A 25,713-nucleotide genomic window follows, 5' to 3' on the forward strand; every position below is an offset into this window, starting at 1 on the left:
GTTAAAAATGTACTGATTTCATCAGTGTCTCGGCAGGCAAGAGGAAATGGTGGATTGAGTATTGAGGCAGGGAAATCAGACTACTACCACCCGAATATTTTCCACTCATCCAATTTGTATTTTTCCTTCATAGTGGAGTTCCGGATCAAAGTAACACTGATGCAATTCTTCACTACCCTTGGGTTTCATTAAGCACCTACTATGTGATGGGCGTGTTTCAGTGGAAGGGGGGAGTGCAGAATGCCTACAATGATGTGACTTATTAAAAGCTGTTAATTACCTGAATTTTATCATCCAGATGTTATTAACGCCTCTCCAGTATATCTTTTATGGATGAGACTGTACACTTTATAGCAATAGTACCAGTGGGAATTGACAGTTAGCAGCCATGCATTAACTAGATGCAGTGTGGCATATTTCATCCAGTTTAGATAGTCCTCAACCAAACATGCCAAAGTTTTCTTTAGTAGAAATTGCCCTGCCAAGTGGTTTCTGGATCCTTCTCGGAGGAAACAGCAAAGGAGCTGAAAGCGAGCTCTTTCAAGCATACCAAAAATTGGCTATCCATGGCAATTCTAGATTCACAAATTGTGTTTTAGACACATATATCAAACCAATACTGGAAACCCACTGGACGTCCCATCGCAAAGTAAGAAGTGCCACGTCCTCCGTCGTCCTCCCATCCTCTGCCTTCCTTGGGGTGTCAGCCCAGGTCTAATTCCTTTTTAGTTTCTCCTCAGTCCTGGTCTGGGCTGGCAGGGAGCTACCTGCGATTCCCCAACGTGGATAACCGGATTTGTTTCTTCCCAGGCTGGCTGCGGATGGGGACAAGTTCTGCTCCCGAGAGAGTCTCAGAAGTAGGTACAGAATCATTGTCGCCAATCTTAATTTCCGTCCCTGGGCTAGGGGGGCACGTGAGGCTCTCCCCTCCTCCTCCACTCTTTTCCCCACCTCCCAAAATTGGCAGCCAGTCCGTGGCTCTCGGTCTGGGGTCTGGAGGGTGGGGAATGTGGGTGTGGGGACCGGCTGGAGAAGCTCTCGCTAGCGCTGCCGGTGGCCAGACCCGCCTCCCATCCCCTCTCCGGCGCACACACACGTCCACCCAGACACACTTCGCGCGCTCCCTTGCGCTCTCGCTCGCCCGCCCGCCGCCGCCGCCTGCTCTCTCCTTCTTGCTCTCCCCGGTCTCCTTCTCCCTTTTTTTTTTTTTTTTTTTTTTTTTTTTTTTTTTTTTTGGTACCATAGAGTTGCTCCGAAAACAGAAGATAGAGGGAGTCTCGGAGCTCGCCATCTCCAGCGATCTCTACATTGGGAAAAAACATGGAGTCAGCTCCGGCAGCCCCCGACCCCGCCGCCAGCGAGCCGGGCAGCAGCGGCGCGGATGCGGCCGCCGGCTCCAGGGAGACCCCGCTGAACCAGGAATCCGCCCGCAAGAGCGAGCCGCCCGCCCCGGTGCGCAGACAGAGCTATTCCAGCACCAGCAGAGGTAGGAGGCTGCGAGAGGGGCTGAGGAGGGGGCGGCGGGAGCCCCGGCGCGGAGCTGGGGGCGGCCGGGAGCGGGCGCCCGGGGCGCGGGGTCGGGGGCCGCGCGCGAGCCTGCGCCGGCGCCCCGAGCTCGGAGCACCCCCTTCCCCTCCCCCCTCCGCCCCCCAGAAATGTTGCAAACTTTTGCAGCCCGTTCTCGGGTTGCGGGAGGAGAGGGGGGCGGGGGAGGCGGCAGGAGGGTTGACAGCCGGAGGGTTCATCCCCTGGCTTTGATTTTTCTGCAAAGAGAGGAGGAAAGCCGCGTTGCCGAAATTAAATACGCTCCCCAAAATACGGAGAACCGGAGAGTGGGGGCCCGGGAAAGAAACTTTTAAAGCGGCAGTGTCCTTTAAAAAGGAAAGCAAGGGAAAAAAATTCTGTTTATGACCACCCTCTTCCCCCTTACCTTTTCTCCTCTTGACAGTCTCGGCCCCGGCAGCCTGCGACGGGGTGGGTTTTCGGGCCCCCGCAGAGCTGAGGGGAGCATTAGGAGTGAGTGACCAGGGCAGCCCCGTGGGTGGAGAGGGGGCGCTCCTGGACTTGGGGGGCGACGTGGGCACCTTCTCTGGAGCACGGCGGTGGGTTTGGGATTTGGAGATTGGGCTGGAGGAGGCAGGGTGCGGGCGCGCGAGGTGCTCGCCAAGTTGTCTGGCGGGCGCGGCGAGGGGAGATGCGCAAGTTTGCAGACCCGGGGTTCGCAGCCGGACGCCCAGCCTGGCGGGGGGCGTGTGCGCGTCAACTCGCCCGGGGCGGCGGTCCTTTGGGGCGCTCCACGCGCATTCGGAGTGAGCGTCTGCAAAAGCAAACAAGCAGAAAAAGAAAGATCGCCAAGGCACCCAAACTTATTTCTGACCTGGGAAATCCTTCCCTCTCCAAGCGTTTCTGCAAGAACCTGGGAATGGTCAGTGCGAGTTGAATGCTGGTTGGATAGTGCGATCGATGTTCCCCCCTCCCCGGGCGATATTTACACACTTCATTTTGTAGAATGTGTGCGTGTGTATGTGTTTGTTGGGGGGGGGCTCCATTGCCTCCTCCTCGCTTTTTTTCTAGTTAAAGTGGAGCGTTGGGGAAAGCTCACCCTCTTCCTTCTTTCTTAAAGATACCGGCACTTGATGGGGGCTTTTTCTTGGGGATGGGGGATTATTTATTTGAATGCGCCTGGAGTTTGCAAAGAACAGGAGGAAGCTACGGCTTTAATTACTGTTGTTAATAATGTATACATCATCCCTGTCACTCTAGAGGAAGCAGGCTCGCGCGAGCCGCCCAGGGCTGGGGGGCAGAGAGGATCTCCAGCCCTGGCTTGGGCACTGGCCCAGCGGGCCCCCTCCTCTTGCCACTAGGCTTCTGGCGGCGATTGGGGAGGGCCGGAGAGGCGAGTGGGGGCCCCCGGGAGCCGCTCCCTTGTTCTTGATGTTAGAGTTGGAGGTAGGAATATGGCTGATCATGTGCTAGCTGTTTTACAGTATTCCCCCCCTACACACACACCTTAGCCACACCCCCTGTCCAGGCGCTTTCCCATTCACGGAATTCGAGTACAGTAAAAGCCATCAGGATGACACACGCGAAAAACATTTAATTAAAGGCGATTTCGAAAGAGTGAACACATTGAACTGCGGTTTGAGCGGGAGGGAGGGGGCAGCGAGGGTCGGGAGTACAGGGAGGGGGATCGGGGCTGGGGGCCGGGACCTGCAGCTAGCTCGGGGAGTTTGTGTGTGGCGAGCTTTTGGCTGCACAGAGTATATTTAGACCTGAGACGGTGGATTTGGAATGCGAGCGGGTTATGTAACAGGGTTAATCAGAAACACTGGAGAAAATCCCCTTCATGTGTTTCTGAGGCTTTTTTTTTTTTTTTTTTTTTGGAAGGGTGGAGGACATAGTATGTAGGAAGCCACAGTCATTTGTGGTTTGTGCTGCCACCCCCCTCCGTCTTAGGCATCCCCCTCCTGTGGTTATTAGCATCTTCAGGTGTCATTCTTGCCAGAAGGTGTTCTTGCAAGAGATCGGGGTGGCAGGCTGCAGAACCGACTAGCAAATTCGTAACTGGCTGTTCTTGCAAATTATATAACGATGGGGCTTTCAGTACCACCAGCCCCCTAGGCTCAGCAACAAGGGGAGAGGGACAGAGTAGGGGTAGGATGCATCTTGCACAGCTGACCTGCTGACCCACATCTCCTTGCCCCCTAGAGGGCCACCCCCCACTCTCTCTTCTTTGAACTAACCTCTTGTCCATCTCTCCAGAGATTTAATGGGGGGAGGGAGAGGAGGTAAGGCCCAAACACTCAACTCACATCCTGCACGCAGGCACTAGGTTATATAACAGTCTGAATGGAAAAAGGAAGGTCAGAGATGGAGGCATCCTTTAGCTAACACAGCAGTAGTAAGAGCTTCCAGAAATTATGTGCATTTGCAGACTTTAACCTCAGATGTACTGTCTGCTCCTCAGAGGTACCAATCTTTGAGAGTGAGAGCTAGGGAGAAAAAGAATGTGTAAGTATGCTTGGTAGATGAGAGTGATTTGAAAATGGGAAATGTTTGGGTTTTCAGATGACGTAATGGAGTTGGCAGAATATGCAAGTCGGCTCCCAGAGTGTAAGCAGCAAGAAAATTGGAGCTGGCATCCAGTATTAATGTTGCATAAATTACAATATCGGAAAGAAATTAACCTACACACTAGGTGATTATGCCTTTTTAATACTTAAAACATAAAGGCACACAACTCAAAAGGAAAAGCAAACATAATCACCTTAAAATTAGCATTTTCAACCTCAAGGAGGGTTGAGTGGAGTCCTTGGCATTGGGTGAAGTGCGATGCTTTCTGATTCGGAATATGCTTTCCAGAGAGGTAGCTGGGTTAGCTTCCAGGCAGCCAGTGTTTGCAGTCCGCAGAGATTGTGGTCAGGATTCTCGTGACATTGAGCTGACCTCATGAGACATTACCTAGGTAGACTTGAAGCTGTTGCTGGATTCTGAACTCCTGGGAATCTACCAGTGAATGGGCCATGCACCATGAGTGCCTGAGTTTCCAAAATCAGACGTTTGACTTTATAATCTGAAAGATGGCCTTCCCTTCTTCTGAAAACTGGGCAGGGAATGTTAGCAGTTTTAGTGGAACTGTTCCGTTTTCTGGGTGCTATTATTGATGGCTGGTGTCGTTCAGTTCCATCTTTTCAGCCCAGTGAAAGGGAAGAAAGAAAGGCAAGAGGCAACATGGGAAGTAAGAATGAAGCGGGGAAAACTACAGCAAATCTTTCATTTAACAAGGCTTTCAGGGACTTCAGGGAGCCATGGACATTGTAACATAACTGTTGTTAAAAACCCTCTTTCAAGTAAGTCAGAAAGAGAAAAACAAAGATCGTATATTAACGCCTATGTGTGGAATCTAGAAAAATGGTACAGATGAACCGGTTTACAAGGCGGAAATAGAGACACAGAGGTAGAGAACAAACGTATGGACACCAAGGGGGGTAAGGAGGAGGTGGTGGGAGGAACTGGGAGATTGGGATTGACATGTATACACTAATATGTACAAAATAGATAACTAATAAGAACCTGCTGTATAGAAAATAAATAAATAAAATAAAATTTAAAAATTCACCCCCCCCCCCCAAAAAAAAAAAACCCTCTTTCAGAATCTCGTTATTATACGCATGCCAGAGCTTACATATTCTACCTCCCTAAAGTTAACCTCACGGAGCTGTGTGCCACGCAGTTGGTCTGGAACACCAATGCTGAAGGTGGAAGGCTTTTAGGGCAGGCTGACCTAAGGGAAAGATCGAAGCCAAAAGATGGGATTAACACTGAAAAGCTCAGTTGGGTTGAGATCCAACCCCCGGAAAGCTCAGCTTAGATTGACTTAAAATCAGTTAAGAATGCCTGTAGTTTATATGGAGCCCTGAGGACTTCTAGACCCACAGACGTCTTTGCCTTTCAAAGTGCTTTGCCACCATTCCCCTCCTCAGTCTTGGCTGATTCACTTTCTGGTCTACTTTCTTGCCTGGCAATTTCGAGCACTTTCTAGAGATTGATTCTTGAATCAGCTTTTCTTATGTGGACCTGGCTCTCCCCAGTGAACAAATGATGCCCCATAGTTTGGAGGAGGTACCGGCTAGGATAAAATTCCTTGCCAGAGGGATGGAATAATTATTTTTTAAACTAAGGGACTTTCATTTTCCAGTAAATTGCTCATAAAAACATTTATAATTATACTCTTTAAAAATGTAATAGAATAATTTTAGAAAATGCATTTGATGATGATTATGATAACCTTTTCTGTTGCTTCCTCCTTCTTTCTTAAAAAGAATTGTATTATATTAATCCAGAAGTCAAATCCTGAGTGGCTAAAAACATTTACAACAGACTCTTTTTTTATGTTAGTCACCTGCTGGAATTTTCCAAGACCTACCGGTGTTAAGAGGAGCCCTTGGCTTTAGAAAACATTTCTGTTTCTGAAACTGAAATATGGAGCCTGCATGGACCAGACCCCTCACCAGGAGACCTTAAGCTTGTGTTTTCCAGGTAGCAGAAGTGGGGGGGGGGGGGTACAAGCGCTAACTGCTTGTTCCACATCAGACTCCTAAGTGGGATGTAGGAAGGTGTAGGAATGTTCATCGCAATAGCTGTTGCCTCCAGATGCAAATGTTCTGGGGTCTTTGGTGACAGCTGAGTCACTTTTGAAAGCAAACTGATCCCTGCCCAAAGCTAACCTTTGGAATGTGAATGAGACAAGCCCAGGGGTTCTTCTCCATGGACCATACTCTTGTCAGTTCTGAGTTAAGATTCACGTTTTTCCCCCTGATTCTCCCATTCTTTGCCTTTAGGAAGTTGTGGTGTGATGTTGCAAGAGCAGACTGAGTTGGGTGTCACCTCGAACTCCGTTGGTGTGGTGTGGTCCCTAACAGCACGTGCCACTTTTTCTGAGGGTGTCCCCCCCACCCATCTTCCTGGTCTCCTTGATGAATGGTGCTTCTATGCTTATCTATGTATTTCTGTGTCTGTGGAAGCAAAATACTTAACTACATTTCAGGTGTCTGGGGGAAAGAGTTGTAATGTGATTGCCCCACGCACAAAACTTTTTACAGAGGATGCCACTCTCCTCAAATGACGTATCCTGCTGCTTGCCCTCTTTGTCTTTCACGAGCCAGTGTGCTGGGACTCTGAGGTAGACATCATCCTTCCCCTTCTCAAGGAGATTCCTGATCCATTCATCCCAGACTAGTAATAGGTTCTTCCAGAGCAAGAAGAGTCTGCTTTGAAAGGCCTTGAGGTGCCAGAGTGAACACCAACCTGGAATGTGTGATACCTTTCTGACAATGAAGACTGTCTTCCTTGCTGAGAATTTAAGAACATCCTCCTCTCTATTTCTCTCTCTGCCTCTCTGAGGTGTTCTCTCTTCCATCATTTAAAACAAAATGGTTTTTTTTTTTTTTTTTTTTGTATCTCATTCAGAAGGGAAAGTGTTGGTTTGAAATGAGCTGTTAAAATGTTCATCCATCTTATTAAGCTGTACATTAAGAAAAATACAATTGAATATTGTGAATTAACACCTCCCCAAAACTCTACAGGTAGACAGTGTTGGAGCATTGATTAATATACAATGAACTATGATTTTTCTATAAGAGTACCAAAGTGTCACTGATGAATTAGTTTTTCGGGCTAACAGGAGATTGAGCAGAAATATTTTTTGTCTTTTCCTTACTGAATGTGTTTTTAAAGTGTGCTGGTCCCCTTTCCTGCCCTGGAAAGAACGTTGAGGATGGAATTGAATCTTTCTTGGAGGTTCGAGGATTGTAGGGTACCACAAGGTCACTGTTCTGAGAATGAATTCTGATTATACATTATACAACTGTATATGGAGACAGTATCAGAAATTGGGCTAATCTGTCCTGATCCCTGCTTGGAAATTGTTTTCTTTTTTTGGATAAATCTTCAATATCAGTATGTTTTGTTACTTGCCTCCTTTGTTCTCTGAGTTGCAAGTTGCAGAATAGAAATTCACATCAGTTAGTTGATTCTGATTAGCTGATATTTTTACTTTAGAGGAAAATTTCAACCTGAGTCTAGACCTTAATTCTTTCTCTAGCGGCGTAGAGGATGTAAAATCATCCTTAAGAATTTAGAAGGGTTTTGTATTTACAGGTAAGTTACGTGCTGTATTCCCGTAGCATTATGTAATGTAACTTCTCCCCTGTGTAGTGGTAGATAGAAATGTCAGCTATTTTTGCCTCTCCTTTAGATGAGGTGAAGGGGTTTCATCAATCCTGAAAGTTAGGAAATTCTAGGGTTAGAAGGAAGGCTTTCAAGGATGTCAATAAAGAACAGTTAGATTTCTCTGGAGGAGACTCTCTCTCCAAGCTTAGGCCCTTGTTCACTGGACCAGTGTGGAAAGCATCCCAGGTACTACAATCAGAGGCTGACTTTCTCAAGACCGTCCCACCTGATTTAATGGTAGTCTGTGGTTATCTTATGATTTCTTTTTTTAAAAAAAATCTTTATTGGAGTATAAATGGTGTGTTAGTTTCTGCTGTATAACAAAGTGAATCAGCTATACACATACATATATTCACATATCCCCTCCCTCTTGCGTCTCCCTCCCACCCTCCCTATCCCACCCCTCTAGGTGGTCACAAAGCACCCAGTTGATCTCCCTGTGCTATGTGGCTGCTTCCCACTAGCTATCTGTTTTACATTTGGTAGTGTATATATGTCCATGCCACTCTCTCCTTTCGTCCCAGCTTACCCTTCCCCCTCCCTGTGTCCTCAAGTCTATTCTCTACGTCTGCGTCTTTATTCCTGTCCTGCCCCTAGGTTCTTCAGAACCACTTTTTTTTTTTTTAGACTCCATATATATGTGTTAGCCTACGGTTATGTGTTTTTCTCTTTCTGACTTACTTCACTCTGTATGACAGACTCTAGGTCCATCTACCTCACTACAAATAACTCAACTGAGTTAATGTTATGATATCTTTGATATCCTAGTGTTAGAAATCCAGCTTGGGAGTTTTGGTGTTCTTTTGTGACAGCTGTATTATTATTATTATTATCATTATTTTACTTTTGGAGTAAAGACATAAAAGAGATTGTCTAAAGAAATCCTTAGAGGAGTGGAGTAGGGCATGAGGAGGAATAAACGTACCATAGCCCGTGGGTTAGGCAGGCTCCATTTCCGCTCTGGCTTTTCCATGCTAATGTGAAAAGGAATTACAGGTAACAATTCCCTTGTGTTGGTGGAAGAACAATCTTTTTTTTTCCTAACAGATGTTTATGGCCTCCACTGACACATCATTATTACAAACTGTCTTATCACATTACGTGCTGTGGCACGTTGACAATGGCATGGCTCTGTGGTTTTCCAGTGATTGTCTTGTCCACAGAATGTGCCCTTCGTGGCCCTGTCTGCAGGACCCACCACAGTGGAGAGGACAGGTTTTCACACACCCTGGAAGGTGCTGGAGGCCTCCAGGCTGTCCCAGGTAGTTTCTACACCCTTGCTGCTTTCCCTGGAGCTCAGTCAGAAGCTGGAAACGGAGAGGAATAATCCAGGTGTAGAGGATTTCTAGTCACCCAGCCTCCAGTGATCTCTAACAACGTGGTTGGGCATTTGAGGTTTGATCATGAATTATCGTAAAGTTTTTTGAAACAATTAGGAAGTTCCTACATCTGTGAACAGACCATAATAGATGAAATTCTTCCTGGGTACCAGGAAGGGTACCACTTGGTACAGGATTCTCACACTTGTGAAGGAGGCAGTGCACTGTTAAAAATACCTAGCTTACTTCGGGGGAGGATTTGGCTGAATACTGATGAAGTTTATGAAATATGAATGTTGTGAAGTTGCTGTACGTAAGTGGTAGGCGTGTGTGAAAGAAGTAAAAAGCAATAAAATGGTGTATAAATGACACTGAAACTTGATGGACTTGTATACGTGACAAGAATGGTGACGTTCGGGTCTGTGCCTAAGGGGAGGATCAACTGGCTTAAAATCTATATGTCAGACTCTCAATGTGGGACTAGAAATTACAGCGTATAGTTATTTGACTTACTTTATAAGCGAAGAACGCTACCAAGGATAAACAGGCAGGTTGCAAAGAAGAGAGGTGAAACGGAATGGGGGGAAAACAGGGGGGACCAACACTTGAATTTATAATGAGGTATGGTAATCACTGTTTTAAATAATCCAGACTATTAACAGCTGTGCTGCTAGGCAGAGAATTTGTTATAGCCAAACAAAAGGCATCACTATGAATTTTAGGTTGTGTGGGAGAAATCCTCTTGATCCCCAAAGCATAAAGGCATGTACTGAGAAGCAGAGCTGCACACGTAATTTTTTAAGTCTTATCCTGATTAATTGACAGCCGACTGTATGCCTGTTTCCTGAAGGTGACTTTACAATCTCCAGACACAGACATTTCTCTCAGAGGTGGAGTGAAGGAAGGAGGGCCACATGCTGAAGTGTGTTTCACTGGGTGAAGTATTGGGGGGGAAAGATAAGAGTGGTGAAATAGGGGAAGGGGGCATACAGAGATTAAGGATGCTTCCTGTGGGGGGCTGGGGAGCAGGGGCTGTGAGTGAAGGAAGGGAATCTCTAGAGGGAAGGAGATTCCCATGCAAAAGAGGATGAAATTAGCAGTGACTCTGAAATGGCTGGGGATGTGCCTTTCTAATTTTAAATTATCTTTAACAAGGACGATGAACAGAGGAAAAGTTGGCACTTTGAGAAGTTATGACGAACTTGTTGAGACTGCCTATTGACAAAGGCAGGTAAGGGAATATTTGGAGAAACAGAACAAGAACAGGTCTGAAGGGCAGGCTGATCTGCTGCCTAGTGTGTTAAGGGAATTGGCGGGCATGTTTATTGACTCTTCCAATTAGTTTTAAAGAAACGCGAAGAAATGGACAAAGACGGAGAAAAGACAACCCGATATGATTCTGCCCTTCCAGAAGCAAAGAGGCCTGTATCATCCTGTATGATCGACGCCGGTCATGGGGAGGAGTGATTGCTTAGAAGTTAATGGATTTGCAACAGACAAATGGCAGAGGAAACGGGTACATTTCGCAATTCTCTTCAATAAAACTGCATTGCTTTTCATTTTTACTGTACACTTATAAAGCCAGTGGATGGTAAAAAGGCCATGGTGACAATACAGCATGTACTCCCAGGAACGTTTGTGTGATAGGGATATTATATCTGGAAGTACAGAGCACCTGGGAGGGTGAACTGCCCATAACTCTCAATTGTGCAGGTAATGAAGCAGGGGGAAAGCAAAGGCAAATGAAATACTTTGATAATCAAAGATGATGCTTCTTCTAGTGATTGTGTTAGTTGACTGATGATGAGAAGGATGAAATTGCTGGAGTTGTATTTTACCGTTTCTGGCACTGTGACCCACTTTGGATGAGCACGTTTCTACAGAAAGTGCATGAAGAGTGGTGAGCTGCTAAACTTTCTCGAGGCCCCCCGAAAGAATCAGTAGGAGAACTGAATGTACCCCTGAAAGGGCTCTAGAAAATTCAAAAGCTCGCTTTCTAATCTTGAGCTTGGGGGTGTACATTAGATATGTAGGGCTCACTCATGAGGCTGCCATGGGTCATGTTTTATTAGGCTAAAGCCTGTTAGAGCCAGAAGAGGACTTAAGAACCATCTAGCCTATACCCCCCCCCCCCCCATTTAAACTGGTACCCACAGAGATCAGAATGTGCCTGAGGTCCCATTCCTAGTAGGTAGCAAGGCTGTGACCAGAACACAGGTCTTCTCCCTCCCTAACAATGTTCCTTCCACTTGTGTGCTATGTCAGGATGCTCAGAAGTTCCAGCAAGTTCTTGTCCCCCAGGAGACACCCCCCACCCCGCCCCGAGGCTATTACATGATGTACGCAGGTTAACCCAGCCTTAGGTGGTAGATATGTATGAAAGTAACTTTGTTTTGGCTGTGCATCAACAGTGGAACATTATCAGTATTAGTATATTTTAATCCCACTGGGCATTTTTATTACTCATTAAAAATTAGCCGGTGAGCTTGCGGCTCTGCCAGTAAAGCCATTCAAAAGAATAGTGAAAATTGTGCCTGTGTCTCCCGCTCTGACTTGGTAGAAAGTAAAATACAGGACATAGAGTGGGGCATCCAGTACTTGGAGCCCTTATGTTTGCTGGAGCTAGAGGCAGCCAGCTCTAGCTGTGCAGTGGGGAAGGGTTATCTTTCAGCAGCTGTCCTCTTTCATCAAGGCAGAGGGTTTAAGGCTATGTCTTTTATAGGGATTCTCCTGAGCAAGTCTGGGAATGGAATAGTATGTAGCCAGTAAAAATCATGTTGTAGTGGAAGATGCTTGGGATCTACCACTTAGTGAAAAGTCATGGCTTTCATAGTAGTGTGCAGGGAATGGGATCATTTTTATAAAAACTATAGTGTGTGTGTGCATGTGTGTGTGTGTGTATGTATGTATATATTAACATGGGCCCACGTGTACCTAAATGATGAAATGATAAAGTGGTCAACTCTGGGTGGTGGGATTATCTTTGAGTTTCTTTTTCTCTGTGCCTTTCTGTATTTTCTGAGTTTCCTGCATTATGCATGTATTATTTTTATAACTGGAAAAAATAAATCTTATTTTTTTTTCAGAAGAGATTGTGTGTTGTGAAACTGAGGCCACTTTGAAGGAACTGATCTGAACTTAGTATGTTACACAGAATTTCTTGATGTTTCAGGATGGGCCAGATTTACTGCAGTACCTTTGACAGTCATATTTAGCCAGGGAAACAAGGGTCATTCAGCTTGGATATGAAAACAAGTGTCCTAATATTGGAATTTCTTTTCCCTCTAGTGCAGTATCTTTCAGGGGTTTATTATGAGAAGAACATAATATATTGTAAGCCAGTGTACACACACACACTAAACTTTTCACATAAAGTATCCATTACCTGCAATACACTGTTAATTTTGCTCTATTATTTAAAGACAAAATATGAGTCATGAGCCACCAAATTGGTTTCATGATCTATTTATGGGCTGCTCCTCGAAGTTGAAAACCACTGTCCTGGGCATGAGGTAGAAGCAGCCTTTTTGTGGGCTGTGGCCTGGAGGTGGGAGGAGAGGAGGGAGGGAGGAGAGGAGAAGAGGGAGGGAGGGAGGGTTTCCACAACAACTGATGTCGGACTCCAGATGTTACTCATTATAGTTTCAAGGAAGAGTTGGGGGAGGGAAAATAAGGTAAATGCTTATTATTTGTAATCATTCGGTATTTTTATGTCACTTTTAGCACATGCTTATTAATATCCTGTTCCGTTCAGACATACATCTGCCTAGTTTGGCTTAGCATGTAAATTCCGGGATCCCCTTTGCTTGGAGCTGTCATCACTGTGTACAGGCACGAGGGTGGCGTTGTTTCAGTCAACAAATATTTACTGAGCACCTTCTCTGTGCTGGGCACTGTGCTAGGCTCTGGGGATAAAGCAGCAGACAAGAGAAGTCAGATCCCTGCCTTCCTGGATCCTACATTCTCGTGGTGGCATCTCGGTGTAGCCCGTTGTCTGGGTTGCCTTTGACCAGACACTCCTGAGGGTTCTCCTCCACATGTGTCTTGAACTTAGCCTCTTTTTACCTCTATTCCTTGTATGGGCCCTGCCCCTTCCCCTTCTCTTCTTCCCCATCCTATCTCCCACCTTATGTCCACTCTCTTTGCTTCTTGAGATCCTACCATCGTTTTAGCTTCAGATAAGACTCAGCCCATCCTTCCTGCAGTTCTCAAGCCCCAGGTCTTCTACAGTGGTCAGTCACATGGGCCTTACTCATTCAATCAGCATGTGGCCTCTTCCTTCGCCGGGTTCCCTTACACTATCTTCTAGTGTTATTTCCTGGGCAGGAGTCTAGTCCCCGCAAGAAGACGAGCTCCATGGTTTATTTTTTTCACCCCTGCACAGCGCCTTGCAAAAAGTTGGTGCTTATTAACTGTGCAGATCGTCTCTCCCACGTTGCCCTGCAGAGCTGTTTGCTGCCTCAAAAGATTCAGCGCTGTACCTCCCAGCTCTGCAAGTGCAGCTTCTAGTTGCTTCTACCTCCAACTGGGCCTTGGGTTTGGACCCAGCCACCCTTGTTTGTCCCACTTCTGTCTCTCTTGGATCCACCAATCCTCCCCTCCATAGCAGGTTCAGGCCTGCTCCAGTCTTGAGCAACTCAGACCAAGGCTAGACGTGTTGGGAAGCGGCATACGTGACTGGTACAGGCCTGCTGGGAGTGAGGCCCAGGTGTGCTGTGTGCGAGCTGTGTGACCTTAGGTAAGTTCATTCACCACTCAGTCTGTTTCTTATGTCACCTGAAAACCAGGGATGTTTATGATGCCGGCTTCCCACGGTACTTGAGAAGCTCACCTGCGAGGATGCCTGTGCAGCAGCTGGCGGGATGCCCAGCACACGTTCAGTGTCGCTCCAGTGTTGGTGGTGATGGCGGAGCACACCCAGGAGCAGGGGGCTCTCTGGCCATTTCTCCCCTGTCTCCTCGTCAGGTCTGCAGCTCCCTTTGCTTCCAGCACTCCTCCCTGGTTCTGATTGGTTGCTCTGTGAAATAAGCAAGAGTCCTAGGGCATCTGAGTCTTTCCGTTTAACTACCAGTTCTCTTTCCTGAACTGGATCCTATCCCAGTCCCTCAGCTCCGCTGCCACAGGCGAGATCCTGCCAAGTGCAGGCGAATCACTTACGTTCAACCCCATCAGCCCCTTGTTGGGCTTCCCTGAGGTTACACCCCACACCTTCAGCTGAACCAGAGGAGGGCCTCATGTCTGCCTTGCTCCCTTCCCCCGCCCTCACTATGCCTGTAGTACCGCTGGCTGGCTGCCCCCTCCAGCCATCTAGGCTGGGGGAGTGCCTTCCTTCCCACTCTGCTGGGTGCTCTCTCATGCCTCATTTCTCAGCAGCCCATCTTTGCTAGCCCTCCCTTCCCCCTAAGTCACTTTCTCCTCCCTGCCAAAAAAAATCACAGTGGAGAAGCTTGTCTTCGAGGGTTCCATTCAACTTGCTCTACATTAATGCTCCACTATGGTGACCCACCGCTGAGTCTTTCACTTGTAATGTAATCTAATAATTTACATGCACTTTGCAAGCAGTACTTTCAGAGACTCACAACCTGCTTGAAATCACTCTGCTGTTACAGTATTTGAGCTGATGAGAGAGCAGCAAGAGAAAGAGTAGTTATTGATACTACAATGGTATTGGGTAAATCTGGGAAAATAATGTTAGCCCAAGGTGAGGGTGTGCCGATGGATTATAATATCCTTCCTTAGAGAATCATTTAAGCTTGCTAAGGGCCTTTGATTTTTGGCTTGTAATTGGACTAGGCTAGGTCAAAGTATTGTAGGGATAGAAGCATAGGAAGCTAGAAGAAGTGAGCTAGGCGTGGAATCCCATCTTCCTGGGATGCTGTGAAAATGTTTTCGTTTTGATATACTGTATGACTTTTACAGAGTTAATTGGCACTGTGATTAGGTTGTTTTATTTCTTCACTCAAACATGTTGGAAGCCTATCCTAATATGCAGTAGTAATGAAAATAGAGTAATGCTGTAATAATAGTGCCATTGTAAAGTGAATTACACCATTAAGCATCTATTTTGTCTAACTTGTATTGTGATGGTGTGAGCGATACACACACATGCAGACTTAGAGTAGCTGGTCTTTAAGAAACAGACTCTAGCTGAGAAGCCCCAATCCTATATAATACTGAACAGTCAGTGAATGAAAATAAACCATTGTTCAGTGAAAAAGTGAATTTTTATGAATTTAAATATAAATGTATATATGTATACACACATATATACAAGTACAAACACATAAACACACACAGGCACACAAATATTGTACCAGTCAGGCAGATCAAGAAGAAGATACATGACTAGCATTAAAGTGCTTGCCTGTGTTGCCTTTTTAACAAATTGGCTGGCCTGCCTGGGGACAGGTATCAGTTACGGCAGGCCAAGTCAGTAATAGTATCAAGGGTAGGGTTTGAAAACAAGGCTTCGTGTATTTGTTTCCACCTTTTCATCCTTATTATGTCTGGGAGCCTCTATTAATTGACATGTCTCAAGTTGGGAAAGAAGCATTAATGGCCCAGGAACTCTGGTCATTTTATTTTGTCATTTGTCTCCCAAGGAAGGACATTGGCCAAACAACTTCTACCACAGCAGAAAGAGAGAGGCATATTTTTATGCCTTAAGTCATAAGCTAACCCTAGAGCAGAAACAGGATCTGAGAAGGCGGCATCAGATGTGGCTGCTCCCAGTGGGGCATGTGAATTAAAAAGTCCCAGGATGGCCTTACACTTTGCTTTGGTTCCAGTGACTTTATCTATCCCTGAACCTTCAGGAGAATTGGCATCAGTGAGGTAGTTTGGCAGTAAATGTTCATGGATTTCCAGCCATTTCCAGGGAGATCCTGAAGACTTACCTGGTTCATCTCCAGGCTGGATTGCCACCTCCAAGACCTCCTCTTCATGTTTTCGTGCAGAGGCCATCTGGAAGGGATTTTGTTGGTCGTCTCCATCTCTCACCTGCCCTCACTCCAGGATCTTTGCTTCTGCAGCATTGTCAGTCAGTACCAGTACCACCACCTGGTAATCTGAAACCCCAGAAAGACCTTGTCCAAAGAATTGAGATTTTATGTACTTTAGAATGTATCTAACTTTCATATATATATAATGCTGGCTCCAATGACCAGAATATCAAAAGCAAATTTTCTTCATAAACAACTGTGCGCTTTCTGTATCTCAGGTCAACACTGTTGATCTTTTTAAACTCCGTGAGCATTTGAGGAAAGAGTACACAGCATCCATGCCTGGCATCTGGATTAAGAATATATTTAGTGGAGAAATTTTATTGCAAACCTTGATGAAAAAATATCAGTATCACATTGTGCCCAATAAAACGTTATAATGAAAATTACCATGGTGTTTGACAACATCCTGGTATTAATTGGTCTTGTCCATTATTATTTCTTAGTAGCAAACACACTCTGGTTTTATCGCTCATTAGTTACAGTCTTTGTTGAAGTCACATTTTGCTGCTTCAGCTCTGTTTATCTTCTTATTGGTCTCAGTTCCTGGAGGGCAGTGTTGTAGATTGTCTTGAGTTTTCTGTCCCACGTCTCTGCCTCTTACTTTGTCGTTTAGTGAATGCCCTCAGGATGCCAGTGATGGTACAGGTTAGAATCAAATCAGCTGAGGGAAAACTGGGATGAGGCAAGAAAATCTAATATTCTTTGAAAGCTTCAGGTGTTTAAAGGTGATGCAATATATTGCCTCCTTTCATTGATACATCCGGTATTAATTGAGCACTTACTATGTGCCACATCCCCTGTTGGTCAGTGGAGGTACAGAGTTAAATTAAGGGAAGAATCGATAGGCAGGAAAGACACATTAACTAGTAATTTCCAAAAAATATGGAGCGTGCTATAATAGAGATATTTACAAAATGTATAGTGCACAGAAGAGGGAGGAAACATTTCATGAGGAGTCAGGGAAAGCTTCCTGAGTGGGTATCTCTGCCTAATTTTTGGAAAAATGGGGAGTGATTTGCTTAGAGGGCAAAAAGTGAGAGGGCATTCTGGGCCACAGGGTTCATGAAGTGCAAGTTCATGGCACATTCAGGTAGAGTGAATGAGGTGGAGCCTGGCCTAAGCATAGACTATGTGGGCAGGACTGGGAGATGAAGCTGGAGAAAGAAGACAGGAGCCAGGCTAAGCATGTTGGACCTTTTCCTAGGACAAAATTTTGAGCAAGTGAAAAATAGCTGATTTCTTTTTGGTAAAGTACTTAAGCCTAAGTATGCTGAGGTTGGAGTGGAGGATTGACGGTGATAAGGAGCCAAGTTAGTAGATCTCTGTGGTGCTTCTGGAGAGACGTACTGCAGGCTGGGACTGGAATGGGGTGAGGAGGTGGGCTCTGAGGGAGCATTTCCCAGGGGGTGGAATTGGAGGTGCATGGTAGAAGTTCCGACAGGAGTCAGTCCCAGAGTTGGGTGGAATTATTGGCTGGGACGGTTTGGGGTGTGACGTGAAGAGAGGAGGCGGCAGGGCTTCCATTTTGGATGGGCTGAGTTGGAGGTGCCGGGGAAGTATCTGGAAATGTAGGTCTGACAGGGAGCGTGTGACAGTATGGCACCTTCGGGATTAGGAAAACCAGTCTTTTAACCAGGGCCTGGAGCTCAGGAGGGACCGCCAGGCTGGAGATATTACAAAGCAGCATTTATGACAGGGGACTGGCAGGTGAAATTTTTACACAGGACATGTTCCTGGATTTTGAAGTGAAATCAGGAGAAAAGAAGCCTAAGGTCCAGGTGGGTCTGGCTAAGAAAGTTAAGAGGATGGATTGGTGCAGTGACAGAGAAAAGTATCTCGGAAAACTGGCTTTGGACCTGGAAATCTTATATTTACTAGAGGCACACAAACACACACACACACACACACACACACACACAGAACAAACCAAGAATGTCTTTAAATTCAGAGTGAGGTTTTAATACACTTTGCTGCTTCGGGTTGCATTTGATTTTTATCTGCTTAGATGGTGGTCTTGTTCCCAGCATGTCTAATTGATGATTGTACAGTTGTTGCCCTTTTTTTTTTTTAAGCTTCCTACACAGTCCAGCATTGATTTATCCTGTCTCTAAAGGGAATCTGCCTCACACTTGACAGAATCTCAGGGTTGGGAGAAGTGGAATGCATAGTAGCTGTGGAGAGCCACATTGCCCTGAGAGAAAGGCTTTGTGGGAGAGAAGGTTGAAAGAGGGTCTCGGGAAAGGGCGTGAGATCTTCAAAGGATGGGTCTAGCCATAGGAAACTAAAGGGAAACAACTTTTTTTTTTTTTAAGTTGACCAGGAAGAGACAAAGAAATGCACAAGTGTTTGTTGGTGGGCTGGTGGTGATAATGTTGATAATGATTCTAGTGGTATCGCTGTTCTGCATGTTTGCAGCACTTACTGTTTGAAAGGAGCTTTCCAGTATTCAGTAGCCTCTGGAGGTCCTGGAAGGAAGTTGATAATGTCGCAGGCCACAGAGGGACTAAAGAATAAAGAAGTGTTGTGTAATTAGGGAGACCTGTTGACTTGAAGCAACTCCAGTGAGTGTGACAGGAGGGGCTTAGCCTGTTGGAAGGGCCCTCTCTTTGCCTTCTGATGTGGTGTCTGAGCTCCTATTGTTTTCAGTGAGCCCTGACTAAACACCTTCCCCGCAGGTACGCCGCTAATACGTCACATGAATTATTTGTGTTATCTCCGTGCTGTGAAATTAGAGGCCTCTCCACAAAGTGCGATACGCAGATTAACACGAAAGCCTGTTTTGTGTGGTATGGGGGAAACCAGGCACATATCAGGGAACTGTTTTGTGTGTGTTTGATCTGACAGTGGAGAGGCCTTGGGACGCCAGTGTCTTCTAAGACCCGAAAGCTGAGCTCCAGCCGGAGTTTTCTTCAAAGAGGTTTAAATTTTATCCGTTGGCACTTCTGAGGAGGGCAAGGAAGGTTTGGAGTGGGTAATTCTGTGATGATTCTTTTCTTGCTGCTGTTTTCTTCTCGGTCTTTTTAACTTTGCAGAAAGCCCTTCCAGTTCTACGGTCAGACCCTGTTCAGGACGTTGGTGGCCAAACAGTCCCCTTTTGTTCAGTGAGCGTCCTATTTTTGTTGCTCTTGAAAGGTGCCCTCTGGGACAGCGGAGCCTTTCTTTGGGCTGTTTAGAATCAAGGCCTGAAGAAATCTAAACAGAAATCATTCACAGCCCGGGCCAAGTGTCTCCTTTGCTTAGCGAGGCTAAGCTAACCCACACAAGATGAAATCTAACCAGCTGGTTACCTGAGAACCACCTTGGGGAGTTCTCCAGCCTGACTTCTTGCTTTGGCCACCATCCCAAGAGCCAGGGAAAGCTGAGGGTCACGGCCTTTCTGTGCAGAGATGCAGGAAGAGAGTTCCGGATCCTAGTGAAGAAGCATAGGTTGGGTTATGTTTTAAAGGGTCCAGTGTGGGCTTGCAGACGGTTGAGGCTCTATAAGGATCCTGAGAGGAAATAGCTCAGAGTAGATATTTATGATCATTAGCTTAGTTGTCTTCGAGTGGTGCAGTTTTTTCCCTTTATTGCTCAAGCTTTCAGTGAGTTCACTTTATTCCATTTACTTACTATTTTTTTTTAAAGAAAAAAAAGTATCCATAGGGCTTCCCTGGTGGCGCAGTGGTTGAGAATCCGCCTGCCGATGCAGGGGACACGGGTTCGTGCCCCGGTCTGGGAAGATCCCACATACCGCGGAGCAGCTGGGCCCGTGAGCCATGGCCGCTGAGCCTGTGCGTCCGGAGCCTGTGCTCCGAAAAAAAAAAAAAAAAAAAAAAAAAAAAAAAAAAAAAAAGTATCCATAGCTTTAGCCCACCTCACATATTTCTATTTTTCCCAGTTCTGCCTTTTTCTTTCACAAATTAGGTAAACTGAGTCATTTGAGAAAATTAGGGCATATATAGGATTTCATAGTTTAGAGGTTGTGCAGTTTGAGGTTATTTTATTTGCTTCTGTTATAACAGGTAGGAGGTTAGGCTCTGTGATTTGAAACAGAATCTTTATTCCTGCCCCAAAGATCCTCTGGTTTAGGGCTCACAGACCTCGTTGCACAAGTACTGCCTTCAGTTTTGGAATTTTCTTTCCACTTTAGGTATCGCATGAGCCAGTCAGGTGGAATAGGGGAAGAGTTTTGGGCTTTGTTAGAGAAAGACTGGCTAGACAAGTTTGATCCCTTGGGGAAGTTTGGAACCTTCTTGAGCATGAGGTCATTGGCATATTTAAATGCTGAGCTTCCACTCCTACTGGTCAGTGAAACTCTGTCCCTCCTCATTAACTGTATATTTTCCTCTGTGTTTCCGGAGGAGGAGACACCTGCCTCTCTGGGGAACCCCAGCATCCTGGGAGTGTCCATCCAGCTGGCCCCTGTGTATACAGACAACTGAAAAGTGAAGTGGTTTGGAGATGGGCATTGTTTTAAAGCTAAAGTCACATATTTCAGAAAGTTAAGGACTGGTTCTGTGACAGGGAAGTTGAGCTAAATATGCAGTTCTATTTTAATTTTCACTTTATGCCAAGGCGAAAGCATTGGTAGATAGGCTATAAATGTATAAGTAAGTCACTGCAAGAATAGCCCCTTACAAAATGCAGATTTAGGAAGGCTAAATATTTTCTCACATACTTTAATGCACATGTATAACTAACCTCTGATTGAGTTCCTGAGAAAGGATGTTGTATAACCACTTAACCTTGATCACTGTAATGAATTGTACAGCGGTCTGCACAACTGCAATGGAAGTATTTGGTTGTCTTAGCTTAGGCTGCAGTGACAAAATACCATAGACTTGGGTGGCTTAAACCACGTTTATTTTCTCATGGTTCTGGAGCCTGGGAAGTTCAGACCCCGGTGCTGACAGATTTGGTTCTTAACGAGGACCCTCTTCTTGGCTTACAGATGGGCGTCTTTTTACTGTATCCTCACTTGATGGAGAGAAGTTCTGGTGTCTCTTCCTCTTCTTATAAGGGCACTAATCCCAATGGGGACCCCACCCTCATGACCTCATCTAAACCCGTTTACCTCCCAAAGATCTCACTTCCTAATATCATTACAGGGGGCAGCGGTTATGGCTTCAACATATGAATTTGGGAGGGGGCAGGGACACATACATATAGTCTATAATGTTGGTTGACACTTAAACGCTTTCTAATATTTTCAGGGTGGTCAATTTGTCTCCAAAAAGTTGTTTAAAATTCTTAACTTGCTCATTTGTTTGCTTAAACAGAATCCGATTTTTCTGTGTATGTTTTATCGTAGGCATGGCTGTGTCTCATCATATTCCTGTACTGTTTGAAAGCTACAGTAGTAAAGCCCAAGGTAATTAAGGCTGTGGTATCATTGTTTTAAATTAGCGTGGGTGATTTTTTTAATGTAATTCAACGACAAATTCCTTCCTATTCTGCATAATTGGATCACATGTTAATTTTGTGGCAAATAAAGATCTATTTTACATTTCTATTAGAAAGACAAGCCCCTGTGGCTAGGTCTGAATTTGGATGTTTGCTGTTGGTGGTACTGAAGCAGTGAGCCTTTTAGAGTCGATTCAGCTTCTAAAAAAAAACGCATCTGTGACTCTTTTGGGTAAGGAAAGAGTTTTCAATCTAAAGGTCATAAACAGGCACAGGTTTCACATAAAAATATTGAGAAGACAAGAAAATGAAATATACAAGCACTAATGCAAGCAGAGAGTAACTAATTCATAGGTTATCCAGTATGTTCTATATTCCCCAAAACGTTGACCTTTGACTCAAGCACATCTGTTTGTGAATGGTTATCTGTATGATTAATGCCTTGGGAGTTTGCATGAAGCAAAATAATAAAGATAAGTTGTGAGTAGTGCACTAGACCAGCAGTCAAGAGACCTGGGTTCTCATCCCAGCTTGACCATTAATCATGGAAGTGGCTTTGAGCAACTGGCTTTCACCACCACCACCTCCTCCCACCCTCCCCCAGCCCCCCAGCCCCACCTTCTTCAGGTGAGTCCCAGGTGTAGCTTACGGAGGCACTGAGCTACAAGTTCTGCCAGCTCTGACGTTCTGTGACCTCGTGACTAAGGCCCAAGTTTTAAATGCAACAATGAATATACATTCCTTATTTTTTTCTCCCTTTTTTTTAAAAAAAAAAGAGGCATAATTTTGCATATCATAAAATTCACCCTTCTGAAGTATACAAGTCAATGATTTTTAGTAAATTTATACAGTTGTATAACCACCACCACAATCCAGTTGTGGAACACCTTCTGTCACCCCCAAAAGATCCCTCATGCCCATTTTTTGTCACTACACCCTCCTATGACCCAGTCTAAGAGTCATTCATCTACTTTCTGTCTCTGGAGATTTGCCTTTTCTGGATGTTTATTTAAATGTAATCAAATAATATGTGGTCTTTTGTGTCTGACCTATTTTACTTAGTATCATGGTTTTGGAGTTCATCTATGTTGTAGCAGGTATTGGTATCTGGGTCCTTTTTATTGCTGAATCCTATTCCATTGTATGGACATACTACATTTGCTTTATCCATTCATTAGTTGATAGTTTCCTTTTTCTTCCTTTTTTGTCCTGTGGGACACTTATTCTCACTGTAGCCTACTCCATATGGGGAAAGAACAGATCTCTCTTAGAGAAATGCTAATTCTTTATCTCATATCTTCTTTAGTAGAAGAGGCCAGAATTTTGTGTTTTAAACCACTTAAAATCTTCCAAGTTAGTGGACTGAGCTGTCTGGGTCATTGAAAATGTGATCAAACAACCATGTAGTAACTATCAGTAAACGGGAAAACACTAGCTGTGGACCCTTCTCCATGATATACAATTAATGTAAATGTGAGGTTTCCCCATAAATGAACTTGACTCAAAAGCTTTCCCAATGACAGCCTGTTTGTTGTTTTTACACATTGGGTGATGAAATACTTGGAAGCCAGTGTTAAGGATACTGGCCATTACTCTGACATAATAATGTTACTTTTCAGCATTTTCCTCTTAAAGTCATCAGAATTATTATGAGCAACAACAAATCCAGAGAGGGAAATACTTGCAGAGAAATTCATGCTTCACTTTTCAGCTATGAATCACAAAGACCACTGAATATAATTGTGAAGAAAAAGGTGGATAGAATGAGAGAAGCTTGAGTTAAATTCGGACCATTGATTTCTTGAAAGAGATGTCATAGGCTAGACTCTAGGGATTTCGATATTTGGTGTTCTTTTTGTGTTGTGAGTGAAAATGAGATGTGTAGGGCGTTTGGTAGGCTCTTAGCTAATGGAGTGTAGCAATTCAGTACTCCTGATGCTTCTCAAATGGTTCTCTAGTTTGGAGTTTACCTTTTGAAATGTGGCTGATCTGCAATATGTTTCTATCTTCATCTATTCCCAGGTCCATTCAATTTTCTTGGCTAGTGTGTCATGAAGGATGAAGGAGAAAGGCTACTCCCTTTGTTTTTCTCACCTCCATGGGGTCAATGTGTTTTGTAGCCATGCTCTAGTCTAAATATCAGAAATTGGACCCACAAGTAATGTGTGTGTATGTGTGTGTGTGCACATGCATGTGTGTGTATATGTGTGTATGTACATACGTATATGTACACACATAGATTCACACACATGTGTATTCTTCCAACTGCATAATACGGCTAGGCCTCTGTAAACCAGCAGCTTGACTCCGTTTTATTTAGCATGCTAATTATAAACAGCATCAGTAATATCTTTTGGAATTTAGATGTTAGACTGTTTACTATTCCCAGTGGTGGAAGTGATGTTTAGAGCATCACACCCTGCCTCTTCGCTCCTGGGAAAGCTTTGCCTTGGTTGAATCCATATGGTAGGTTACTGTAGAGAAAGATAAACCAGGACATTCTTCAGTAAACCTCAGACCCTCCTTTGTGCCGAGCCTGAGCTATGGTAGCTGTGGGCAGAGAAGCCTGCCCAGGGCTGGGTGCTTCCAGGCCTTCCTAAGGATGAGCAGGCTGCATCCAGGCATGATCACATTCTTACCCTTCTCTCCCACGACTTCAAAGAGGGAAAAAATTTCCTCCTCTCACGCAGGAAGAAACCAGTTAGTAGAAAAGTGTCATGTCACTTTGTGGGTGGGGCAAGGGAGGGAAGGTCGGTGGCCTGACTTACTTGGACCCATGTTACAGTATTATCACAGTTGATCATTACTAGAAGTGTTTATGTATGAGTCTCTGCCTAAATCGTGAGATCCTAGAGGATAGGGATGCAGTAGAGTTACCTCTGTGTTTTCCAGTGATCCCAACACAGGGCTTTGCATACAGCAGACACTCAACTATCGTTTTATGAATAAGTAGATGATGAGTAGATACTTTCCATACAACAAACGATATCTGTGACAATGTTAGCATTCGCTGTAGGGCCTGCTACTGTTGCTGGGAGCCAAAGATAGAGAAACAAAAGACCCAGTCCCCGCCTCTCTCCCTCTCCACCTCCCTCTGCCCTCCTCTCTCCTTCCTTCCACAACCATGTATTCAGTTCTTATGCTTACCAGGCCCTGTACCAGGCATTTAGGTTACAGATATGAAATAAAATATTATCTGTATCTTCAGTGAGTTTGCAAGAACAGTTACCTTGATATGTGATTTGATAAGAGTTCCTAATAGTTACGAGCTCCTACTTATTGGTCACTTACTCTGCTCCAGGCCCTGAGCACACTGAGCTCAGCTCTTAAAATTCTCTCTACCTCCCTATGAGGCAAGTATTATGATCCCCATCTTGCAGAGGAGAAGACTGAGGCCTCTTGCGAGTGGCTTAGTCAGAGCCCAGGACGTGGACCTCCCCTACCACAGCTCTCGTCCCCTTCCCCTGACTGTGATAATGGTGTCTAGACAGCAGCCCTGGGGCCCCCGGGGGCCTTTTTGTCTCTGTTTATGCTCCTCTCCATCTGCAGAGGTGGGAGGTTGCAGTCTCGGCGGATGGAGCTCCTTGGAGTTGTGCAGGGTTCAGCCAAGTCAGCTGACCACAGCCGCCCCTAGAGATGGTTCTTTACTCTCTCTTGCCCTCTGGCTGTTCCTGTGGCAGCTTCTTCATCATTCCGGTTGCAGGTTTTCCTTTCATTCCTTAGGTATCCTGTTGCCCTTCCCGGGCTGGAGGTGGTCCTGCCAGAGAACTCCTTGAGATTTAACTCTTCCTCACTGCCCTGGCCGACTTCCGGCTGACTAGACAAACCGAAACCCCGATCTTGCTGGAGGAATTCCTGCATGCAGTCCTGACAAGTAACTTTAACCGACTGTTCAGAGCAACCTGTGATTGTGGCTTGGCAGCTGCATGTGCCATGGACTGTGACTATTAAAGATGCCGAGTTTACCACATGCCAGGGCCCGTGAACATATCCTCAGAAACTCCCCCAGCTCCTTCAGCGCTTTGCAGCCCTAACAGGAGCTGCCAACAGAGAAGCTGCTGAACTTGGCATTGGCTGGGGCATGGTTTTATTCAGCCAGACTCTTGTGGGCTTGCCGCCCCTGCTATGGAAGCCGTCTGTACAAGGAAATTCATAATTATTACCATGGACCCTTCTCTGGTTCACTGCTTTCGCAAGAAGGGGGGAAACCCAAACTTCATAAAGTTAGCGAGACTTGCCTGGGCCCACATGTGACACGTTGGTATTTCGAGGCAGGG

At 45.3% G+C, this 25,713-nt stretch overlaps 1 protein-coding gene across 1 annotated transcript in view; it reads left to right on the forward strand.

The window, feature by feature from the left end:
• The first annotated feature begins 1,235 nt into the window (after positions 1 to 1,235).
• The window catches only part of RORA (RAR related orphan receptor A), a 731,081-nt gene continuing 706,603 nt past the window's right edge, over positions 1,236 to 25,713 (forward strand). The window contains exon 1 of the mRNA XM_059057843.2: positions 1,236 to 1,486. Coding sequence (XP_058913826.1) covers positions 1,321 to 1,486 — 166 coding nt within the window. The 5' untranslated portion in view covers positions 1,236 to 1,320. The remainder of the gene's footprint in view (positions 1,487 to 25,713) is intronic.

This window comes from Kogia breviceps, chromosome 3 (assembly GCF_026419965.1).
Source record: "Kogia breviceps isolate mKogBre1 chromosome 3, mKogBre1 haplotype 1, whole genome shotgun sequence".
NCBI classification, from domain to species: domain Eukaryota; kingdom Metazoa; phylum Chordata; class Mammalia; order Artiodactyla; family Physeteridae; genus Kogia; species Kogia breviceps.